General features: G+C 32.3%; 4 protein-coding genes across 11 annotated transcripts in view; 2 read left to right on the forward strand and 2 right to left on the reverse strand.

Annotated features, from left to right (window-relative positions):
- HLH3B (Helix loop helix protein 3B) lies at positions 1 to 5995 on the forward strand. 2 transcript variants are annotated; one of them, XM_012490560.3, is made up of 4 exons: positions 1 to 112; positions 3357 to 3578; positions 4076 to 4287; positions 4560 to 5995. In XM_012490560.3, exons 1-4 carry the CDS (start codon positions 65 to 67, stop codon positions 5278 to 5280), a joined length of 1203 nt encoding a protein of 400 aa, XP_012346014.2. In that variant the 5' UTR covers positions 1 to 64; the 3' UTR covers positions 5281 to 5995. The 2 variants fall into 2 exon arrangements, with proteins under 2 accessions (XP_012346014.2, XP_003696324.1); XM_003696276.4 differs by lacking the exon at positions 1 to 112 and adding an exon at positions 2508 to 2804.
- On the reverse strand, positions 5422 to 8684 carry LOC100871782 (uncharacterized; the record flags this gene model as incomplete). The annotated part of the gene is made up of 4 exons (XM_012490565.3): positions 5422 to 6830; positions 6904 to 7157; positions 7472 to 7776; positions 8167 to 8684. Coding segments are annotated over 4 exons (1764 nt in total), but the record flags the coding sequence as incomplete, so codon positions are not given.
- Positions 7853 to 15383, reverse strand: LOC100871900 (ADP-ribosylarginine hydrolase CG2909). 4 transcript variants are annotated; one of them, XM_086904136.1, is made up of 10 exons: positions 15254 to 15383; positions 10929 to 11201; positions 10469 to 10732; positions 10131 to 10300; positions 9942 to 10013; positions 9550 to 9836; positions 9256 to 9417; positions 9068 to 9178; positions 8778 to 8962; positions 7853 to 8678 (listed from the first exon to the last, which is right to left on the reverse strand). In XM_086904136.1, exons 2-9 carry the CDS (start codon positions 11187 to 11189, stop codon positions 8778 to 8780), a joined length of 1512 nt encoding a protein of 503 aa, XP_086760262.1. In that variant the 5' UTR covers positions 11190 to 11201; positions 15254 to 15383; the 3' UTR covers positions 7853 to 8678. The 4 variants fall into 4 exon arrangements, with proteins under 4 accessions (XP_086760262.1, XP_086760263.1, XP_012346010.1 ...); XM_086904137.1 differs by lacking the exon at positions 15254 to 15383 and adding an exon at positions 14110 to 14328; XM_012490556.3 differs by lacking the exon at positions 15254 to 15383 and adding an exon at positions 12701 to 12918.
- Positions 15301 to 22154, forward strand: part of LOC100869120 (ferric reductase 1) — a 17603-nt gene continuing 10749 nt past the window's right edge. For 2 of the 4 annotated variants that reach the window (XM_003696278.4, XM_086904133.1), the window contains exon 1: positions 15301 to 15880. In XM_003696278.4, the coding sequence (XP_003696326.1) occupies positions 15871 to 15880 (10 nt within the window). In that variant the 5' untranslated portion in view covers positions 15301 to 15870. Of the gene's footprint in view, positions 15881 to 17696; positions 17828 to 17946; positions 18040 to 18159; positions 18407 to 22154 lie in introns of those variants that run through there. The other 2 variants (XM_086904134.1, XM_086904135.1) reach the window with 2 other exon arrangements.

Genomic DNA, 22154 nt, shown 5'->3' on the forward strand with positions numbered 1-22154 from the left:
AAATACCATATGCGGCCGCAATAATGGATGAACGAAGAATGAGAGAAAAAAAATCACCCCTCAAATGGGGTGGCATCTACGAATAAGGCACGCGACTCCATTCAAGGATAAGGCACGTGCCATTTATACGCTTTTTATCTTCAGATTAAGGTGTCAGATAAAGTTAAAAACCGGGATCCTAATAACGGCATTAAAAGATACTACGCATACGGTCTTAAATCACCCTCTTAATTCGTGAGATCGTTTTCTCTTTTCTTTTTTCTTTTTTTCTTTTTCATAATCGCGCATATTTCTAGGAATTTTTTAAAACCGCAATCGATATCCCAATTTCTTCTTTTTTCCCTATATTAACAACAATAGCTCAACAAATTGCTCAAGTATCCATCGCAATGAGCTCTTTGTTCCATCATCTGGTTCTGTGACAATGGATAAAGAAAGAGTTTCAATGAAGTCGTTCTTTTGTTATCGGTGCGTCATGTGCATAGAGGCTCATGACTAAATCTATCTCCACCTTCTTCCTGTTTCATCCCGCTAACATCTGACTCGAAGATGCCTCCTACACAATTAAACAGCAAATAACATCGACTCGTGTCCTATCTAATCGCGAACGTTATCAAAACCGTACCGAAGCTCATTTTTTCTTTTTTCTTTTCCCCCGTCTTGAGCCATTCATCTACGTAAACGTTCTTGCTGTAATGTTCTTTACACGATTTAAATCATCGATATTTCAATAATATGTTATGCTCAATATACATAATTATTTTTATCATTTATCTAACAAAATATATTTATCTATAACTAGTCAATTCTGTAAAATTATACAATTATATTATATATTATATATAATATAATATATAGCGATGCAACGTGACACGTAATTAACATGTTAAATTACGTTCAATAATTTATTGTGTTTAATTTAATCGTTAATTTTCTATAGTGATTTCGAGTTTAGATCAAAATTATCTAGCTCCCACGCAGATTGGCCGGTAATAGCGCTCGAATGAACACGATCGGAGATTTAATCATTTAATCGGGATCGCACGATGACACTCCTCGATTCATCCCGCTGGAAAATCTGTAGCACCCCTCCCGAGGTGTCACAATAAAACAGCTCGTGGCTGGTGGCCACTTGACAACTAGGCTAGGGGCTTCTCAACCCCTAATGTATATTAAACAAGCCTCCTCTCCTTCCCCCCCCTCTCCTTTTTTTTTTACACCTCCCCGTTGACTCTGCGGGATTCGGCTAATAAGAATCTAATTGTTTGGGAACTTGGGAGAAAGAAACTTTTCGATGTAAAAAAAAAAAAAAAATCTTATCGTGGAAAAAAGTGTTTCCACGATAAATATTAAATGTATTATATAATTGGAAACTTTAATTTATGGGAAATTTAATTTTTGAATGAAGAATCTTAGAATTGTTTTTGAATAATTAAGAAAGTAGTATAAAAATTGTATTCATAACGTAGAATAAAATTTTTCACAAATATCGATTCGATCTTCTTCTTCGTTTTTCTCTATTTATTTATATATGTTTGTTGTGTTCATCGATTTATTTCATGATTAGAATGATTTCATAAATGAAAATATATGAAATCATGCGTTTTCTTCACGCTTTCACGGAATTAAAGAGAAAAGAGATATGATAGATGTGTATAATAATTTGATTCAAAGTGAATTATATGGAATAATATTTCGAACAATTTCTATATTAAATAAAAAGTAAATATATTAAAAAGTGATTATCTTATTCTATATTCATTCACATGACTATTCTAATACAAAATTAAATAAATTGATGGAATTAACGGAGAATAAGGAAAACATCGTTTATAAATATAAACAATAGGAGAAATAATCTATATCAAAATCCGTGAAATACGAGAATTACATTAATACACACGTATTGACGGTCAAAATCGTTTATATTTAAATTGAAACAGTATTTATACAGTTATTTTAAATTTTATTATATTTTTATTATACTTATTTTATTGACTTGGTTTTTCATCTTTCTAATTATTCTATATAACGATAAATTAACGATAATGATTTAAAATAATTCTAAGGTTCTTCGTTTAATAAATATACAACAATCTTTATTTCGTTGTAACAAATAATTCTTACTATATTATACTAATTTTCTCAACTTTCCTTGAGAAATTATCTTTTTCTTTTTATTATTGTACATTATAGAAATACCCTATAAAATATATATTAGAAGATTTTTTAACTTTTCAGATTATTATTAGAATCACAATGAAAAGGAAGAAGTTTCGTTTCAACCATGCGAAATAATTTTACGTAATTTTAGTTCACCGTTTTATCGTAACACCGTTTGAGAAATGTTGATATAATTTTATGACGATAGATATCTACACGTTTTAATAATACGATACAATTTTTTTCATAGTGAACCACAAGTGGACAATCAATATTTCTTTCTTCTCGTCCTGGTTTAACGTGGGGGTTTAACAGCGACCTAAGGGTGTTTGGGGGGATGCTGGATACGCATGGAACAGTATGGGACGGTCCAGAGAGGAGCTCCACCCATGAAGCCTGCGCTCCGCCTTCGCAAAATTCATTTTCTCGGGGGTTGTACTACACTTTCTATTAGTTAAATCGTCCCGTTTGAACTCGCCAGTCGGTTTAACAACGATCGTGTCCTTGGGAAAACTGTTGACATCCCCGAATTTTCGTAGCCCGGTTTACTATAAAGTGACAGTTATATCAACGTATCTCGCATCCCAAATGAGACAGTGTTAAGGTGAAAGTGAGATATAATTGAGATACCTTTCAGTATGGTAAGGATCCGTCCTATTAATCATTCGTGTTAATAAGTGATTGGTGTCGTAAAAATTACGAATTAAGACGAATTAATCTTTCGTTCTCACTGTGATTCAACGTAGCTGAAAAATTTCGATAATTTCCTCAAAACGCTTTCCTAAATTTTCCACGAGTGCGTTTTCCTTCAAAAAAAAAAAAAAAGAAAAGATTCGTTCATCAAGATGCGCGCACCGAATATCCTTCCTTCTCTCTTTCCCCTCATAAATAACGTTCGAATTAATTAATTATAAAACGTGATATAGCTCATGCCTATTGGCCTATTGAATGTCAGGGACGAAAGAGAGGTTGCGATAAGAGCATCCTGTAGGCGCCTATTTAATCTAATTTTGTTCACGATAATTCATCCGGATTTCCCGCATCTTTTGTCACTCATCCTCTTCTCCCTCCGATCCGATCAGTGAATTCACGTTGCTTACTCGAACTCGTCGTCCGTTTCGAAGGTGCGACGCGAAAAGTCGGGACGAAATATGATCCGAGCGAAGTCGAGACGATTAATTAATAAATTGCAGTCGATGCTGACGTACAATGGCTGCGGCACGGTGGACACGGAGAACGGTTCTCCAGCGGACTCGCTATTGTCCGTCGAAGGAGAGCTGGCGGAGGAAGTCGGCGATTCCCCGGGCACGTCGAGGGACACGGAGGAGGAAGCGACCCTCTCGGATGAGTTTTATTCCCATGACACCGACGAGGAAGAGGAGCAAGGCAAGAAACGGCGAGATCGAAACAATTCCGTGAGCAAAATTCTGATAATCGATCTTAATAATCGATCATCGTTCGATTATGTTGCGAAATGACCGATTTCGCAAGTGTGTGAAATCAATCGGGATTTAATTGTGTGTACGATTTAAAGATAATTGTAATTGATCGTTGGACGATAAAAATGCGAATCGAGTATTGGACGAGTGATGAATGAACGGTCGAATTCGAGTCGATTTTTCTTTATATAAATTTAAAATTTAATGTGCGAATGTAAAAGATGCAAGTAACATTGATAGAATCTTTTAAAAAGATTACGTTCTGATTGGTGTGAAAAATTTAATCAAATTGACGAATAGAAATATTGAGAATAAAGCAAGGATTTATATAGTATATTTATTTTAGTAGTAATTTTAATCAATATTATTTTTAATAGAACGTGAGAAGAACTCGGTCATTTTTATCTGCAACAATTTATAACAATTGTGAAATTTTTATAAAATTTTTATTAAAATTAGTAATAATTTCGTAGCTAGATGGTATTTCGTCCTCTGGAGGTGGTCTTCTCGGCTCGCCTACATCTCGAGTAGGGACTCTGGGCGTTCGAAAATTGTTCACGAACAGTCGTGAACGTTGGAGACAGCAGAATGTTAGCGGAGCTTTCGCCGAGCTTCGAAAATTAGTCCCTACACATCCACCGGACAAGAAATTGTCGAAGAACGAGATATTGCGTATGGCGATTAAGTAAGTTTTAAAACGAGTCTAATAAACCTCTTAAACAATGAATAGTAATTCTTACTTAAACGAGCATGATCGCATTTAATGACGTGTGATGAATTATTTGTATAATTGTCAAGAATAATTTAACAAATAATTTATTTATTTAAAACGGTGAACAATGCAACATTCATTAATTTTATACGCTTGGTTAATTTTTTATTCTGTATCTTCTCTATCAAGATATGCGAATTTCATATTTCCTCGCAGAACTCTCTAAAATTTCTATACTTCACCAGGTACATACAGCTGCTGAGCAACGTTTTGGAATGGCAAAAGACTCAAGAACGAAACGAGGGGATGCAGCACGAGGTGAGGATAAAATGCGAGCCGAATCTGAACGCTCAAAATTCAACGGGCCATCACGCAAAATCGACAGTATACTTGAAGCAAGAGAAACAAATGAACGAAAATCACGCATATAAAACGAGCTTCACCAGCCAGAAACAGTTACAGCATACGATTTCTCACATTGTGTGTGATAAAAATGGTAATAACTTGTTAATGATAGCGCCTTCCGGCCATAATGTATCGAATTCTGTTTGCAAAAAAAGTATAACACCATCAATGACCGTTGCGCAAAATTCTCTTACGGCGAATGCATTGAGCAACGCAAGTCTAACGCGACCCCCTGGTTCACGACCTTCGATTTATCCAAAGTCGCCTCAGATAAACGTACAGGTTGTAAGTAGCTCGAGTATTTTGACTTGTTCAAGTGCGCCTGTAACGAGCAACGCATCCACCATTACCGGAAGTGTAGCAAATTGCGGGCAGAAGAGGTTACTGAAGATCGAGAAGGAGGAAGAGGAGCAAATGGTTCAAGGGCAAAGTAGAGATTGCAAAGGTTTACCATCTACGGTGCACGGTGTGCTCACGAGGAAAAGAGTGAAGGTGACGTTCATTAAAGAGTCGAGTTCAGGGTTTCGTACGAACGAATTTCGGAACGTCGAGCGGAAGTAAGGACGTGCGTATGAACATTTAGGTATAATTCTTTTCGATCGATCGAAACCGTTTGTAACTGAGAGAGAGAGAGAGAGACAATAATCGATCGAATTATTCGAAAGTAGTTTGTAATTTTAACGGAGAAACTCAATTGTGAGATCTTGATCTTTGCAAAAAAATTTATTCGTTCATTTGACTCCAATCAAGAGATTTGATTTAATATAGCATAATATTTCGATAGGTGCAATCTCACTTGCAATATAGATTGAATAGTTTTCAGAGTCTTGAACTTTGTAATTAATCTTTCTTAAAGAATATTTTATTAGTCATTGAATCATATTACATGATTTGTGTGTACGGCACATTAGGTATATATTTTTTTTTTACACTTTCATAGTTTATGTTCAATTGCGATTGTATAGATTTATACACGATTTAACGCGACATCCCTTTCAATATCAAACATCATTTATCGAAAATTCAAACTTACAGCGATACATTCCTTTCATAATTCAACAATGTCGCTACAAATTATGCAAAGATCCTTCATATATAAAATATCATCTCCGTACAACGCATAATATATTAAACTTGACACTGAACAGTGGCAGAAGGGGAGGATTTTGGGTGCTTGTTAAGTAAACGATTACACATGTAATATTTGATTATTAAAATAATTGCCTCACTGACGATCAAAGTTCCTCGCATGATTAAATAAATGATCGAAAACGCACGTATCTTTTTTTTTTTTTTTTTTCTTCTTCTTTCTATCTACCTTCGATTTCGATTCTTTCACATTTCAAATCTTAGTCCTTCTTACCGCTCCCAAAATCGAATCAAAAATAATTTATTCACGAATCAAAAATAAATTTCTCGAAAATTTACGTCAGGTACACTTTATATCTCGTACTGTCCCTCTTCTGGCGTTCGGATACCTGTTTGAGACGAGCAGCCGCGTAACGATCGTCGTTCCATTCTATTGGCGGGACAGGCGTCGATGGCCTCTCTTCCGTTTGACTGAAAGCCCTTCGTGGCGGAAGTTCCACCATTTTTCTGTTGTTTTTACAATCCACGCTCGCTCGTTTGTAATTGGCGATACTAGCGTAACTCGCATCACTCGCACGAGAATCTCTTTTCGTGGGAGTTAGGGGGGCCACCTCGGCATAGCTTCCCCTAGACTTGCTACTAGCGTCTGAGGGCCTCTTCTTCTCAGCCTGGAATCCACTTTCTTGCGAGTGTGTCGATCGTGTCGATCGAACCGAACTTACTGCACGCGTCAATCGAGCGGAATCCTCGGCGCGCGTCGATTTTATCGAACCTTCTGTACGAGTTGACCGCGTGGAACCTCGACGAGATATCTCGTCGTAGTCGTCGGAGTACGTTCGCCTCTCTTTGATCTTTGGCTTGGCTTGACCAAGATCCTCGCTGAATCGAAGCTTGTCGTTGAATTTTCTTAAACGTTCCTCGTATTCACTGTTGAAAACATCGGCACCATCTCGACCTCCTTCCTCTTTCTTCGACGTTAGTTTTGCTCTTTGATGATCCGATTGAACCCTCGTGTCTTTCGGCTGTGACATTTTCACGTTAAAATATATTTCACGAAATTGTAGGAAAGAAATATAGAAATTCGTTATTCGTTACCTTGATCACGTTCATCCTATCGTTGAATTCTAAATCTTGGCTATTCCTACGGATCGATAGATTCGGCCTTTCCTCTTCGCTGCTACTTTTACTGATCCACGTGTTTCCACGTCGAGCATTCATCGCCCTCTTCGGCCACTCATTCTCCGTTTTGAAATCGTACAGATCCCGCATGCGTTGGGTAAGCCTTTTAGATTGCTCGTTGGCATCCGGGGAATGCTTTGTCGATGATGAATCTCGATGATTCGACTTATCTGCAATATAAATACGTAAAATTTAAGAATATTCGGAACAACGGTCAATTATTTCTGTCTATATATATGCGACAAATATTTTATTTTGTAAATATACAACCAGGTATTTAGATAAATAATTATTACACCGAGATACAAGGCAATCCGCAGATCAATGTAACTTACAAATTGTTATTCGAATTAAATTAGATTAATTTTATATAAATCTTGTCAACGTTTGTTCATTCATCGCATCGATATCCGCAAAACACGATTGTACACTAATATCAAACGTATCGCGATAGCGTGTATATAAAATTCATGCTATTGTTCACCTTGTTTTTGGTTACTTTCCGTGTCAGACTTCGACACGGCCATTGGCGCGAATTTTCGCAATGGTTCCCACTTGGGCGATTCTGTTTTACATTTTTTAATCTGGGAGTTGTCGGTCGCGTGACACGCTTCCGCCGCGGAAGGCTTTCTTTCCGGGTTCATTCGCGGTATCGGGCATGGAGACGGATTCTTGACGAACGTCATCCATCTGGTCGCGGCGTTTTTCGTGATTTCGCAGCTGTTGCTGATCCTTGCGAACGGAGATGCATCGTAGCGGAACCTTGAGGTGTTAATTTGCGGTAGCCACCTAAAGGTATTTGGTATCAGAAATCCATTGTCGAGACTCGATACATTTGTTTAAGCGCCAGAAATGGTTCAGTTAATCAACGGTTTTCATTTTTTGTTTTATTGCTTTTTTTTTTTTTTTTAATATATATATATATTTACGTTATATTTACCGAACAAACGAAAGCTGCGTTTTGCTTTGGCATTGTACCATATACATTTCTATCCACACAATGACCAACATCGAATTATTATTATTCTATTTACATATAATTTGCATAACGACAGAGTTAATCTCTAGTGATCGATTATTACAGTTAGTGCAACGTTTTCGCTACTTATCACGCGATCTTAAATTCGATTCGTTCATGGCATCGGTTTCTTTTTGACTAGGAAAATGTGCTCTGTCAACCTCGTCGCGATCGTTCTGGGGTCGCTGCATTCCGTATTCCTTCGTTCCTCGACCAGTTTCTCTTTCTTTGTATGGGTGACGTCCGCGCTATGACTCCTGCCGGCCGTCTGCCTGTACGTGATTGGCGTTTCGTTTTTCCGCCCTTCGGAGCCCTTCGTCCATTCTTCCTCCTTCGTAGGAGATAATTTCTTTGCTGTACCCTCGTTCGTTTTTCCACTGATATTCGTTACGATTTCCTCGGATTCGCTCGATACCGAACGCCGTTTCTCTTCGTCCCTCGATGGCTGTGCTGACTTCTTTAATGCCGGTTGGATCCGCGTTATATTTTTCGGCAGTGGAATCCATCTGGAGGGATCTAGTTTGCTCGTGTCCGGTATCTCTGTGTGCCTTCTCTCCTCGACACGTCTCTCGGTGTATTTCTTCAAGCAATCTACATCTGCACTACGACTTCTTTGGCTACGAGGAGATCGAGATGGTCTTCGTTGACTGGTGCCCAATGGGCCAGCCCTTTCCTTAAGGGTTAAAAAAAATCTCCATTATTGCTATACTTAAGTTTAAGGATTGGCTAGGATCCAGGATTATTAATTTTTAAAGAGTCAAGAATTATTCACCTAAGCAAGATGTAACTTCGCGTAATCCGATATGTGCAAAATACCATGCTGGGCAGATGCAATGTGCAAGCTGGCTCCGCATGCTCGAGGATTTATTCTGAATGTGTGCAATTCTGCGACTTGGGTACTGCACGCTGCTGCAGTATCCCCGCTAGATGATAATTTTCCGATCCAGAATTCGTTCCCTATAATTTAAACGACTGATTTTAATAAATAAATTTTGTAAAAATAACGTTCCACGAAATTTTTATCACGAGAACAATTGTAATTAAAGTGAACTGTTCTAAAACCTGGTAACGCGTTTCCATCCCATGCGTATGTAACCACGAGAAGTTTGTTCGTGTCCGAGGGTCTGCTCAGTTTGCTGTGAGGTTCTCTGTGAGCGAAATGAATCTTTATATCTGAAAGACAACGTGTCGTTTGTAACAACGTGCCTCTGTTAAATTATAACATTTATATGTTAAAATCATTGACAAACCTCCGAGATAGTCGCCGTTTTCAGCATCGCCGCACTTTTGCTGATGGAAATCCGCGAACATTATGTCCGATACATATCTCAGTTTCTTATTCATCTTCTTGAGGGCAATCTCGAATGTCTTTAGGAAATATATTTCTTGATCTTGAATTACTTTCCATACGCCTGAAAATATTTTTTCACGTGGAAATTTACAACGATATACGCAATTATTCTAATAAATTATGATTATTTTTATGAGGTAAAATATTTCTCCAGATCATTTCTTAAACGTTAAATGGGATACTTTAAACTTACCCAGACCAAAACCTACAACGTGTAAGAAAGCAGTTGTGTTTTGCTTCTCTGCTCGTGTGTTTGCTTCGAGAAGTATGATCTCTACAGTGAGCAGTGTTCTTTTCATATAATTTTCGATGTCAAAAACCGTTTGATTATTTATCGAAAGATATCTTTTGTTCTCTTTTGCTTTAAGTCGCTTCACCGCTTCCTCGTAGAGCGGATGATATTCCTCGCCATAGAACTTTGCCCATAAAATGCGCAATCCATGCTTTTCTTCCGAGCTTCCACTTGTTTGCGATCCATACCTATTTTGCAGACATCACAGAATTGTATACAACCTTTTATCAAATACTTTACAAACATTTTTGTATCTTAACATCTCATTCATTATAATAAATTTCATAACTCACCCATTGTCGACAGTGTTTTGTTGAGGAGTAGCAAGGATGTCTTGATATTCCATAACGGTTGATCGTTCAAATCTGCAAGCAACAGGCAAAAGAGGTGAAAAATACGAATCTTTTGCAAAAAACGCATTTATTTTTTAAATAATTCTAATAAGCATCCAATAGTTTTGTTAAATAAACATATAAAAAAACCTTGATCCCACGACACCTATAATGACTCCTCTCGGCTGTACAGAGTCTGGATCGGTGCTCACGACGCCTTCATTGTCTCGTGAACCGTTGTTTATGAATTCTGTGTGGGAGGACATCGCCATCATCGCGGATAATTTGATCTCGTCGTACGATAAACATTTCGTTAATACCTGTTAGCAACAAGTTCACAGCGTTGTATGATCATTTTTGTATTGTAGCCTCAAAATAATACAGAATTGTTCTTAATACGATTGAAAAATACGTAAAGAATATTTAAATGTTTGTAAAAAAAAAAAAAAAAAAAAAAAATATTGTACAAGTAAGATAGATAGACTAACCAAAGGTTCTTTTTCTTGATCCGTTCCAACGTTCTCCCATCCATTCACGCCTGTTTTTCCATCGATTAGTTTCCACGAATCGACAGGCTCATAAAAATGTACAGCTCTCTTTTCCAATAAACGATGAATAAATTGCACCAAACCCATATCCTTATACGTGGCCCTCTCGATTGCACTGCCATATAATCGTTTGTGTTTCAACCATCGAGCCAGCAATGGCAACATCGCCTCGTGTATCAAAGGGTAAACCGAATTCGCGTTCATCTACAATTAAATCTGGGACCTCAAATGTTGAATTTGAAACAAAAGTAATAATTACAATTAACAATAAGTAATTAAGATACGATTTTAATGTTACATTTACAAAATGCATATCATAATAATTATAACTCTTTTATTCACGTTCAATGAGATACGACGAAGAGGAAAGGAAATATCTAAGATATTTTAATGGTCTAACCTCGAGGATGTTTGTGCTAATTCCTCTTTCTTTCAGAGCGGAACATCTTACGGTGTTAATTGGAAAATTTATAGGGAAGGCCTCGCTTCGTTTCATGATTTGTGTCAGGGTCGTAGGTGTTGATGTCGACACGTCGATACATCTTCTGAGAAGTTCCTTCGTGTCGTCATCAAAAGGAACACCATCCGGTGCTCCCAGCGAATTCTCCCACGATATTTCCGGTGGTTCCTTCAACAATGCCTGTTGACGTGTGTCATCCATTTGTGGTTGATTCTGTAAAATCGAGAAGTATTGAAAAAAATTAACAATGATTTCTGAATTTTTACCTTGAATCAATACACTTGAAGTCTATCAAACAGGGTTAAAAAAGAACGGTTCGAGATAAATTAAAATACGTTTATATATATAATCGTTAATCGACCGAATCGATCCCTCAATCAAAACAGTTTAGATCTCTTAATTTTTCTCGCATGATCGAGAAGATGTTCTTTTCTCCATTTTTTTTTTTTCGAATAAATTTTCTTCTGATAAATTTCTCAATATCTACTTTATATATATAGTAGAATTAAAAAATAATAATTTCCAATTAAATCACTTTTCGAATATCGAAAACGACATATTCACTTTTTTATTCTTTACACCGCTTATTATTATGTATATTAAAATAAGTTTCTCGTTTTCAAATTTTTTTTTCAACTTGATGCGAAACTCTTCGATAATAAATAATTTAAAAATACCTTTTTTTAACAATTATCGAAGCAATAAGAAATAAGAAAGTGAACAGAAATTGGGACATTTACCTTAGATCGCAACTTGTACGGAATAATAAAGAAGCAAGGATCCTAAGAAAATTTACAAAACTGAAGTCGTGTTCTATTAATACAAGCGCTGATTAGAGCAAGGACGCGATCTCTTTGATACTTGAGCATGAAATCCGTTAAGTAGCGGAAAATGTATCCGTTCACCCTAGCGAGTTACGTAGAACATGCTCCCAACCCCCGTAACGCGAAGTTAACTTCATTTTTCTGTTTACCGATTCTGCCACCTGAACGACAGGGGTGAGCAAGAATTAAGGCTAGCCCGCGGCCATGGAAAAATCGACTCAGCACTAATTTTTTATATTTTCTGGTAAACAATTGATTTTATTTTTTATCCTTATTTAACATGTATTTATAAATAAAATTGTGAAATGTTAATTATTTTATAAAAATAAAGCTGGATTGAAAAGAACTGTTCATGTAAAATTTCGTTTCGTTATTATTATGATGCTGCTATTTGTTTGAGATGTTGAGAACTCATCTCTATTCTAAATCAATTGATCGTATAAGATGAGAAAATTTTTAGCATTATTTCCAAATAAATTGATGAACCAAGATCTTGCATTTTCTTTCTTTGCTTTAATTTCTCTCAATTGTCTATCTGATTTTCATAAACGCAAAGTTTTTTTGTTATACTCGCTCTTTTATTTATGAATTTAAATAATTTCTAATATACATAGTTTTTTCTTAGATTTATTATTTCGATTTTTAGAAGAGAATAAATAAAACCTTCAATAGAAGGATATTTTAAAAAATTATGTGTACGAAATTTAAAGATTTAAGTTTTTTTTTTTTTAAATAAGAATTGATCAGAAATTATAATAACTCTAAATTAAATATACGTGCTTCATATTAATTGGAATATCGAGATAAATAATACAGTTGATCTTCGTCAATTTTTCTTAAAAAATTATACAATAATTTAATAAATACGTCGGGAATACAAAAACTTACCCGACGTATGCAACATGCGAATAGTGACATGTCAACAGCTTCGAAGACTTGTTGCAATAACGTATATGATCGGTAACGGAAAATTTCGTTCTTGTCGATAATAGAATGCAATTTTTAAACTATTTCATTCGCGTTTTTCTTCGAAATACGCAAAAATTGCTGGATTGAGTTTCGCGTTAGAATTAAAAGATGCGTCCGCATGAGACAAGTCGTGAAAGGAAACTTGTTCACACGATACGAAATACACATGCGTAACTTGTGTATTTTTGCGCTCGCGCACATTTCTTCACAGAACGGAAGGCTTACGTATGATTTGTGGGAAATTAAGATAGATTGATTTATCAGTCATTTAATATTTTTGAAATTGTTTAGGTAATTAATTAAATTTCTAGGTAATTGTGGTTTATATATATTGAAAAAATTAAGAGTTTTTTAAATTTTAATTTTAAATTTTTAATAATGTAGAAAATATATAAATTTGAATCAGATTTCGCACGGTCTATAAGTTCCATCTATCGACAACTATTATAATTATCAATAGATAATATCAATAGTGAACATATCGACAGTTTTAATCAATCTCTAGAGAGATACCTTTGACATTCAAAAGATGGCACTAACAGTCAATTTTTACGCTATTTTTATTTATTTTTGCCTCTACTGTGGCACTCTGAAGATGGCGCTGATTTTCATATTTTTATTCTCTTTGTTCTTCTATTTATTTTTTTTGTCTATACACTTTGTAAAATTTACATATTTAAAAGATAAACTTTATTTATTATCTTCTTTTCACGAAATCGTTATATAACATTACATTTAACATTACAATTAACATTTATTTAATTCCTAATATATATAAATAAATTCAGCTTATCTAAATTCATTTAAAAAAATCTCATAAATTGATATTACTGTAATAAAAAATAAAAATTGTATTGTAATAAAAAATATAAGTATAATTTTTAATACATATTTACATGAATCTGTCACTATTATATATAACATTTAAAATCTATGAATCCAATATTTATATGAGAACATTTAGAATACATAAAAAAAATTATTTTTAAAATCTGTTGACTTTATTAACGATTTAACTAAATGTAATTCTTGCATTCACTATTTTAAATTATAGAAAACATACTTTTCAAAAAAAAAAAACCATTAATTTTTTTCGCGATCGGTATTTCAGAACATGAAACACAATTATTAGATTAAATTAGATTTATCCTTTATATTTCTTTGCGCTTTCATTAATATACGTGTTTATAGATAATTGATTTTTATGATTCTTTTCAATTAAATTTTATATTAAATAAAATTTATAAAATATATGATGTATATTGAAATGGTATAGGTAAATTGTAAGTACAAACAATTTTGTATATATAAGAACAATGAAAACTAACCTGAAATCAATCTTTTGTAAATATTCCTAAAAGTTTTGAGGAACAGATCAATTCGAACCAATTCGCATGGTATAGCAGAAATTTTTTGAAGTCGACATAGTTATCAGGTGAGAAATAGAAGAAAAGTATGCAATATACACATAACGAAGGGACATTACGAGGGGAGAGGAGTTTGTTAGGAAAAAAGAGAGGGAACAAGAAAAATACGTCGATAAAACTGAGGTGAATGCCGCACGGTGAACGTACGGTACGCCGAACCCCCGTTTTGGAGGTAAGTAGTTAGTCCCTCTCTCTTTACAACTGCTCAGGGACGGCCCAAGACGAGTGTGTTTGAATGATTTCTTAAGCAAGTACGCTGAGAGCTTACTAATTATTCACTGCCGGGCATAACGGGTTTTTTAAAAAATTTATTTCCTTCGAATATTAATGACTTATAACATTTCATTATTTTCATATATATTATTATGAAATAATTAAATTAATGTTAAACAATAAATTATATTTAATTGTGAATAACCATTATAAAATAATTTTATAATGAAAGTATAATTACATTTTTCGATATAAACTTTTTTATTTAATATGTATATAATATAATTTATTTATATGTATTTATATATGTATAAATAAATATATATCTAAATCATTTATGATAATTTATAGGTTATTGGATGTCTGTCCTCGTGCACTTCACCTTGATATTTGATATTTTCTTTGTCAAAGATCAAGGTACGGCATTTCGATATGTCGCACCTTTCTTTTACTATTTCTCCAGAGTAAAACTATGATTCTTAATCAACATTGTAGAATGTAAAATAGATCTAAATGTAATCAAATACTTTTGTAACGTTTTTCAGCGTTTTTATTAATATTTTGAATTATTTAAAACAGAAAAATTGATATTTAATAATATTTATTTTTTTCTTGTAAAAAATATACTTGTTAAAATCAAATAAAATAGATAAACTGAACTGAACTATGCATAGAAAAGAAAACTAAAAATATTACTCATATTTCTTTATTACATTTAGCTATCATTTTTCTATCTTTATTTATTATTTAAATGTTAAAAAATTTTGTGCATTATATTCGAAAGAAGCGAGAATTGATTGTGTACAATGAGCTTTGTATGCTAGCTACGTACCTGATGTAGTCTCACGGGCGAGGGCCTTTCAACTCGATCCGTATATTCACTATAGTCTCTCGTAAGGTGTGGTTCTCAGCGTTCTGGTCAGAACTATGCTCGTCCGGAATCAACAAGTGCTTCTCGAGACTACGTTGGGAAAACACTTGACCTAACTGAACTTAGTGAATACCTTTTTCTTCTTCGTAACGTCGTGTGCAAGAGAGAATTCGAAGAGACCGCGCATAGGTGGCAGAAAGAGTCACGGAAACTGACTGTGTATATAGATCGATGTGAGTTCACGATCTTGAGAATAAATATTGTGACATCGGTTCGAGTTGATTATAAAGATCGATCTTTCCGTATTAAGATTCGATTGCTCAAATGCGAGACCGGAATCGCCGACATTATGTGTATTATTTCGTAGTGATCAATGACTGGATGAATCATTAGTTCTTCTACGTCGAGATGCATTTGTGACGCGTGTGTTCTTTCGTCAAGATCGACAAGGATTCTATGTGTATACCGGAGTTACGCTACACGTGACTTCACGCCTTGCCGACCGCGTGTTTATTATATTGTAGATATAATTCAATAGCCAGCATAAGATTGAAGTTGACAAGGGAAAATCATCAACTATGAAGTACTGTAAGTACCAATCTTCACTTGCTTAATAATTAAGGATGTGAAATAAGAGAAATGTTCGATGAAGATGTGTGTTACATTTGTATTAAAATAATCGACTATACATATAATGATTCTAATTTACTTTATATGTATCGAAAGATTGTTCTATAGAATCATTTGTTATTAGATTCTTAAGATTCAATTTATGATTCTCAAGTTATTTATTTGATAATTTATTCTATCTATGATAGATAATGTTTATTAATAGAAACGTTTAATATTATTGAACAAATTCAGATTGGGAAATATGTGACTTCTGATGAAAGAGATAGATAACAACATTTATATTATGATGATCGATTTAAAAATTTTGCAAAGAATTTATTCGATGAAAGTGAAATAACTGTTGATAAAATAAAATAATAACATATAATTATAGTCATGCTTTATTCTAAATTCTATAAAAGCTGCTTAAAAAACAAATTTCATGATACACCTGTCACACAATGCTTTTATATTCCTGCACGTGGTATAATGAAACGTTTCATCAAAAGAATGAATTATTATTCGAAATTGATTTTATTTTAATATATAATGTTTTATAATTAATAAATAAGCATTACGATAATATTTTAGAAAATTAACTTTACGTTTGAACGTTACTGAACTTTGCCACATTGGTAACTGATTCGGAATCGATTATCGATAGATACTGTAACGGATTAAATTAAATCGTTAGAAATTCTTCATAATAACCTATTCTAAAAGTATTTTGGAATTTGAATTTTATTTTTAAGATATTATTTATCAATATACAAGTTATATTTTAAAATATTCTAGAGAAATTTTTTTTCTTTGATCTGATTTTTTAATATACTTATACATAACGATTTAAAATATATGTTTTTTAAATTGTAATTTATTTTGAATTATAATTGCTTATTTATAATAATTTAATTTATTATTTATTTGAATTTATCACAAAAATGAATATCTTAAACATGTTAAATATTTATTATGAAATTTATTATGAATTAATTATATTATTATTATAAATAAAATCAGTACCAGTTCGAAATAATATTCAAGCTAATGTTTTTATATTTGTTAGTAATATCTGTTAGTGATACTTTTTAAATTTGATTGTGCAATAAATTCGTTTGCGATATAATGTGCTAACATAAGAATTTTCGAATTTCTAGAACAGGAATGCAGGTATAATAATATAATAAAAATATAAAATAATAAACTAACATATAATTTGACATATTATCGTAGGAATCTACTCAGCTAAGAATTTCTAGGACAGAAGAATAACGTTACTATGGTGATTCGTTCACCAAACACGAACATTACAACACGATTCTATCGAAAAATATTTGAATATATGCATACAAATTCTAGATAAAAAAAATATTGATTATATAATATTTATTTTTGGAAATATTTTTTTTTTTAGAAATCCAGATAAAATGGAATATTTAATTTTATATTATATTAATATTTATATTATATTAATGAATAAACAAACATAAAAATAAAAATGTTTATTTTCATTAAGAATCTTAACTAAATTTGATATGAGAAATTTCATTATAACAAAATAAAATTTTTATATTAAAAAAATAATTATAAATACTTATTTCAAATAAAATAATTAAAATTAATAATTAAAATTAAAATATATTTAATATTATTTTATTTATACAAATAACATATAATATATAATAGCACAATTGACTCATACAATATTCCATCATGTATAATTCATGTGTGCATGATTGTATCCTTCGATATGACTAACTAACCGTGTGTATCTTCGTATTCTTATTTTTAGGTTTTCATATAGGGCAATGTTCTCACATCACGAAAATATCGAAAATGATTATATTTTGAAGAATATATAAAATGTACTTACTTGCACGTAATTTTCTTTTTATTCTTATGCATACATATATTTATCATTAGGTATGTAATAAATAATTTATGAAGATGATATAAAATTTATAAATTGAAAAATATAAATATTGAATATATATAATATATTTATTGAATATATTTTCACGTGGTTATTTTTATTCATTCAGATATCCATTAATTAAATCCAAATATATTGAATTTTATCATTTGAAAGTATTATATTCCAAATGTGAAAAATCTTTATTCATGGAGATATAGAGGTAAATGAGAATTTAAATATTAATGAATTTAAATTATTTTAATTTAAAATCATAAATGTGGACAAATATTTTTTGAGACTCATTACAATCCTGTCCAATTCACTTTTATTTTTATTTCAGATTGTACACTTTCCATAAATCATATCGAACAATAACGAGAATAATAAAACGAACGGAGAGGGAAGAAAGAAATTGAATCGACGTCTCTTTTACTTCAGAAAGTACTGATAGAAATTTCCCCTCGTCTGGTTGCAACGGGATCGAACGAAAGCGCAATTCTCTGGATTAACTCGGTCACAACATTGTGCATTCTCTGACAGGCTTGTTGGCTATACGGTCTCTATTGCAAACCACGATTCATAGATCGGTGCGTGAGCAGCGTTCGGTTATTCATTCGCGCGCGCGCTTGTGCATCGTGGAACAAACCGCAAAACGCGGGAAACCTTGTGCTCGTTGTTTCGAACAATAGTATAATGATACATGATAATAGTCGGCGAAGCGTGATTAGCGTGCTTCTTAAACTCCTCATCTGTCATTCAAACGTTATTTTTAATGAATGGATTTTTATTCCCTGATTCCCCCATTATAACCGCCATCGAAAAGAACAATGTCCCTGTTTAAGGCTATTGTGTGTAACACGCGTGTGTCAGGATGTTCTGTGCATTTCGCTTCGTGACGAGGAATGATATTTAAAATATGTAAAAAATAATATTTAAAGTATTCATTGCGTTGCTCGAACAAAAATTTGTCAGTAGTTAAAAATTTATCTATCGTGATAATATTTGTTAAATATTATTAATATAAACTGTCAAAAATTGAAGACATTGTAATGCTAGCACATTGATAATAATTTATGCATATTTAAAATGAAAATGTATATTATGTTTATGATATATGCGTTTTTTTTTTTTGCTTATAGTTGAGCAATTACATATTTTCAAGTTTTCTATTTACATTCTATTACAAGTTTAAAGCGTTCTTTCTTTATTTCCATTTATAAGAGAGAAATATCTTTTATTGAAAAAATATGCGAATAAGATATTTATCATCTTATTATATGTAATTAAATACACTAAAAACATGATAATTAAATGAATTAATACACGTTCAAATAATTACAACTACATACTAATGATGATGGAAAAAAATTTTGCAATTGTTTTAGAATCAAGGTATAGATCGCAACACAATTTTAATTTAGGTATAACGATAATTATAAAATCATGTTTACTCACGCACACGATGTTTTATAATGACTTCTTTTTCTATTTAACATCACATCAAGCATATAAGCTATATTCCATTGTTGTTAATATTAGAAATGCTCATGATAATGCAGACTCGTATTTATGCTTTTATAATGTGTGCATTATTGTATGTGCATTACAGTGTCAAAAGTCAAATGATCACGTGTAAAGAAAGATTTCATTTCAAGCGTTTTTGGGCTAAATTAAAATATGTGTCGAGCAACGTAGAATGAAAAGATCCGAAAGTACATAAACAATAGTTGTTACATTGTCACTTTCATTATAAATTAAATTCGTTAGATGAAGTACCATGCACGAACAAGTTAAGATGTCTTTGTATTATATATATTCAGGTTTGCATGCAGTCTTGGAGATTTCTCTTTGGTTTCACTCTGTGGAGATTGGACCGTTGAAATATTAGTAGTAACAAACTCTTGCTTACTTTCGAGTTACGCTTTCAAATATATAAATTCAAGAAAATATACATAAAATAGATCATATTTAGATTTAGATTATAGGATTCGATCCTTGAACTTGTGGAATTATTATATCTATGAAATTTACGACCTTAAACTGATAGGATTTGAGTTTTGAGCTTCAAAAGTTTCAAAAAATTTGGAAAATTCTTAAAATTTTGATATTTATGGAAGTTTTTGAAATCTTAAATTTTCATAGAAATCTTTGGAATCTCTAGCTGTTGAAAGATTTTTAAAAAATTCTGTATCATTTAATGTTTCGATGATATAAACAAATTCAAAATGTTTCTCTGCTCGAGTCATAAAATCTTAGAAATTTCTCCAAGCTTTTAAAATTAAAATTTCTAACATCTTTATATTGGATCCCATTAATTTGGAAATTTTATTATAATTCTATGAATCCTTTCTATCGAGTTAAATGATTTTAAGACTATTTATATTATTTTGTTGTGCATTCCAGATTATTCTAGACTTTTCCCTTTCTAATGAATTCTTAATATTGGGGAACAGGTTTATGTTGTGTCGTGATTTGTTGCAATAGCGTAAATGGATCATTAGACAATCATCGATGCAGATATAAAATAGCTTTCATAATTGTCTTTAAAAATACAATTGTTCTTCTTGATTGCGGTCATTTGTTCAATATAATAAAATTGTAAGAATTCTTCGAAGATGAAGAAGAAAGAATCATGGAAAACGTTTTCAATTTAAAACAATGTGTATAATGAGAGCTTATTATATGATTATATCGAATAAGATTGCATCTTCATAAAATTTCACTTCAAGAGTTATTCGCATTATCAATCGATTTAAATATTATACGTATTTGAACGAATATAAAAAACATTTGAAATTCATTAATTTAAATAATGAATAATGAATTAATTGAATAATGAATTGAAATTAATTTCATTATTTATCTATGATGTGGAGTGAATAACTAATGAGTTAGTACATAGTTGTGCGCAATCCACTCGTGAAAGATGTTGACTTTCACTTATTGAGCTCTACTACGAGATTTCATTGCTTGACAACGTGTCGTTTATATTATGTAACATTTTAATCGTATCCCATCGTTGTTGAAACATTATTATAAAGGTTTGATAAAAAAAATACGCTTTATTCCAACAAAAATTGAGGAAATTTTGAAATAGATCGAGGCATTTATGAATTTGCGTTTTACGTTTTGCTTTGTTATTATGTATCATAATTGCATCTGTGACCACGATAACGTTAAACGCATAAAATTACGACATGATAACTGGCAAGTTCGATGCCCGATACGTATTCTATTCTTTTTTTTTACTTGTCGAAAAGAAAATTTCTAACGCGATCCCATATAATTTAATACAGAAAAGCATGAATCTTTTTCATTCTCCCTCTGTTTAAATTCTTTTCTCAATTTTTCATCTTATTTTATGAGATTATGGAAATACTTGCGAGAAAGCTCGCGTACTTTGTTTGTAAGGATAACGTAGATCAAAATTTCCAAGCTTCCAGAGGGAATCTGATTAAAACCTGAAAAGTGCAAGTTCTAGTTTTTAATCTCGCTGCTCATTTCATACTTCATTCTTTCTGTATTTACCAATAGATATTATGAAAAGCTTCATGCTCGAAAACTTTATTGCAAAGTAACAAAGATATGTCTAAATGAATAATAAATTTTTATTCTTCTTTTTAGCAAATACCATAAAATTTGCATTGTGGTTATATGCAACTCTAGCAACTAATTTACTTAGAGAAGGAATAGTAGGAAACTCTGAATTAATTTAGAATGATGACTAATACGTTGCTGACATTTCAGTGTTAAACTATTGCAAATGAATGCGGTGGAAAAGAAGGCATATTTATAAAGTTATATCTATGATCTCTCAGCACGCAATAAGCTCTTGTTATTAAATGATATAATGGTTCATTTTATCATACATGTTCTTGGAATTGGAACGATATCCCTGTACATGGTATCTTCTTCGCAATTATTCCTTAGTCCGATCACGTAAAAAGTAGATTGAATAATGCGTATTTGCCTCGTATAAGGACAGATCGGTAAGATTCGTTTTTCTGAACGGACTAGTCTTGCGAGTTTATGTGTTCGCTTACGTGATGCGACTTTTGTTCGATCATTAGTATGAAATTGATCAGGTGGAAATGAAAAGTCAAAAAAAAAAAAAAAAAAGGGAAAGAAATGTAAATGAAAGAAATTGAAATGACATAGAAAGTTTAAAACATTTTAACAACGTTTCGTGCAAGAATAGAAATATCGATCGATTGGATTATATTATCAATTCCTTGATTAGATTATTTATCCCTGCAATATTACAATTTAATAACACGAATGTATCATAAGAAAAAAAATTTCATGATCGTGTCAGATTAGATTTATAATCTATTT

Source organism: Apis florea, unplaced genomic scaffold (genome assembly GCF_048593485.1).
Source record: "Apis florea isolate Af1SG1 unplaced genomic scaffold, ASM4859348v1 contig_2350_pilon, whole genome shotgun sequence".
NCBI classification, from domain to species: Eukaryota; Metazoa; Arthropoda; class Insecta; order Hymenoptera; family Apidae; genus Apis; species Apis florea.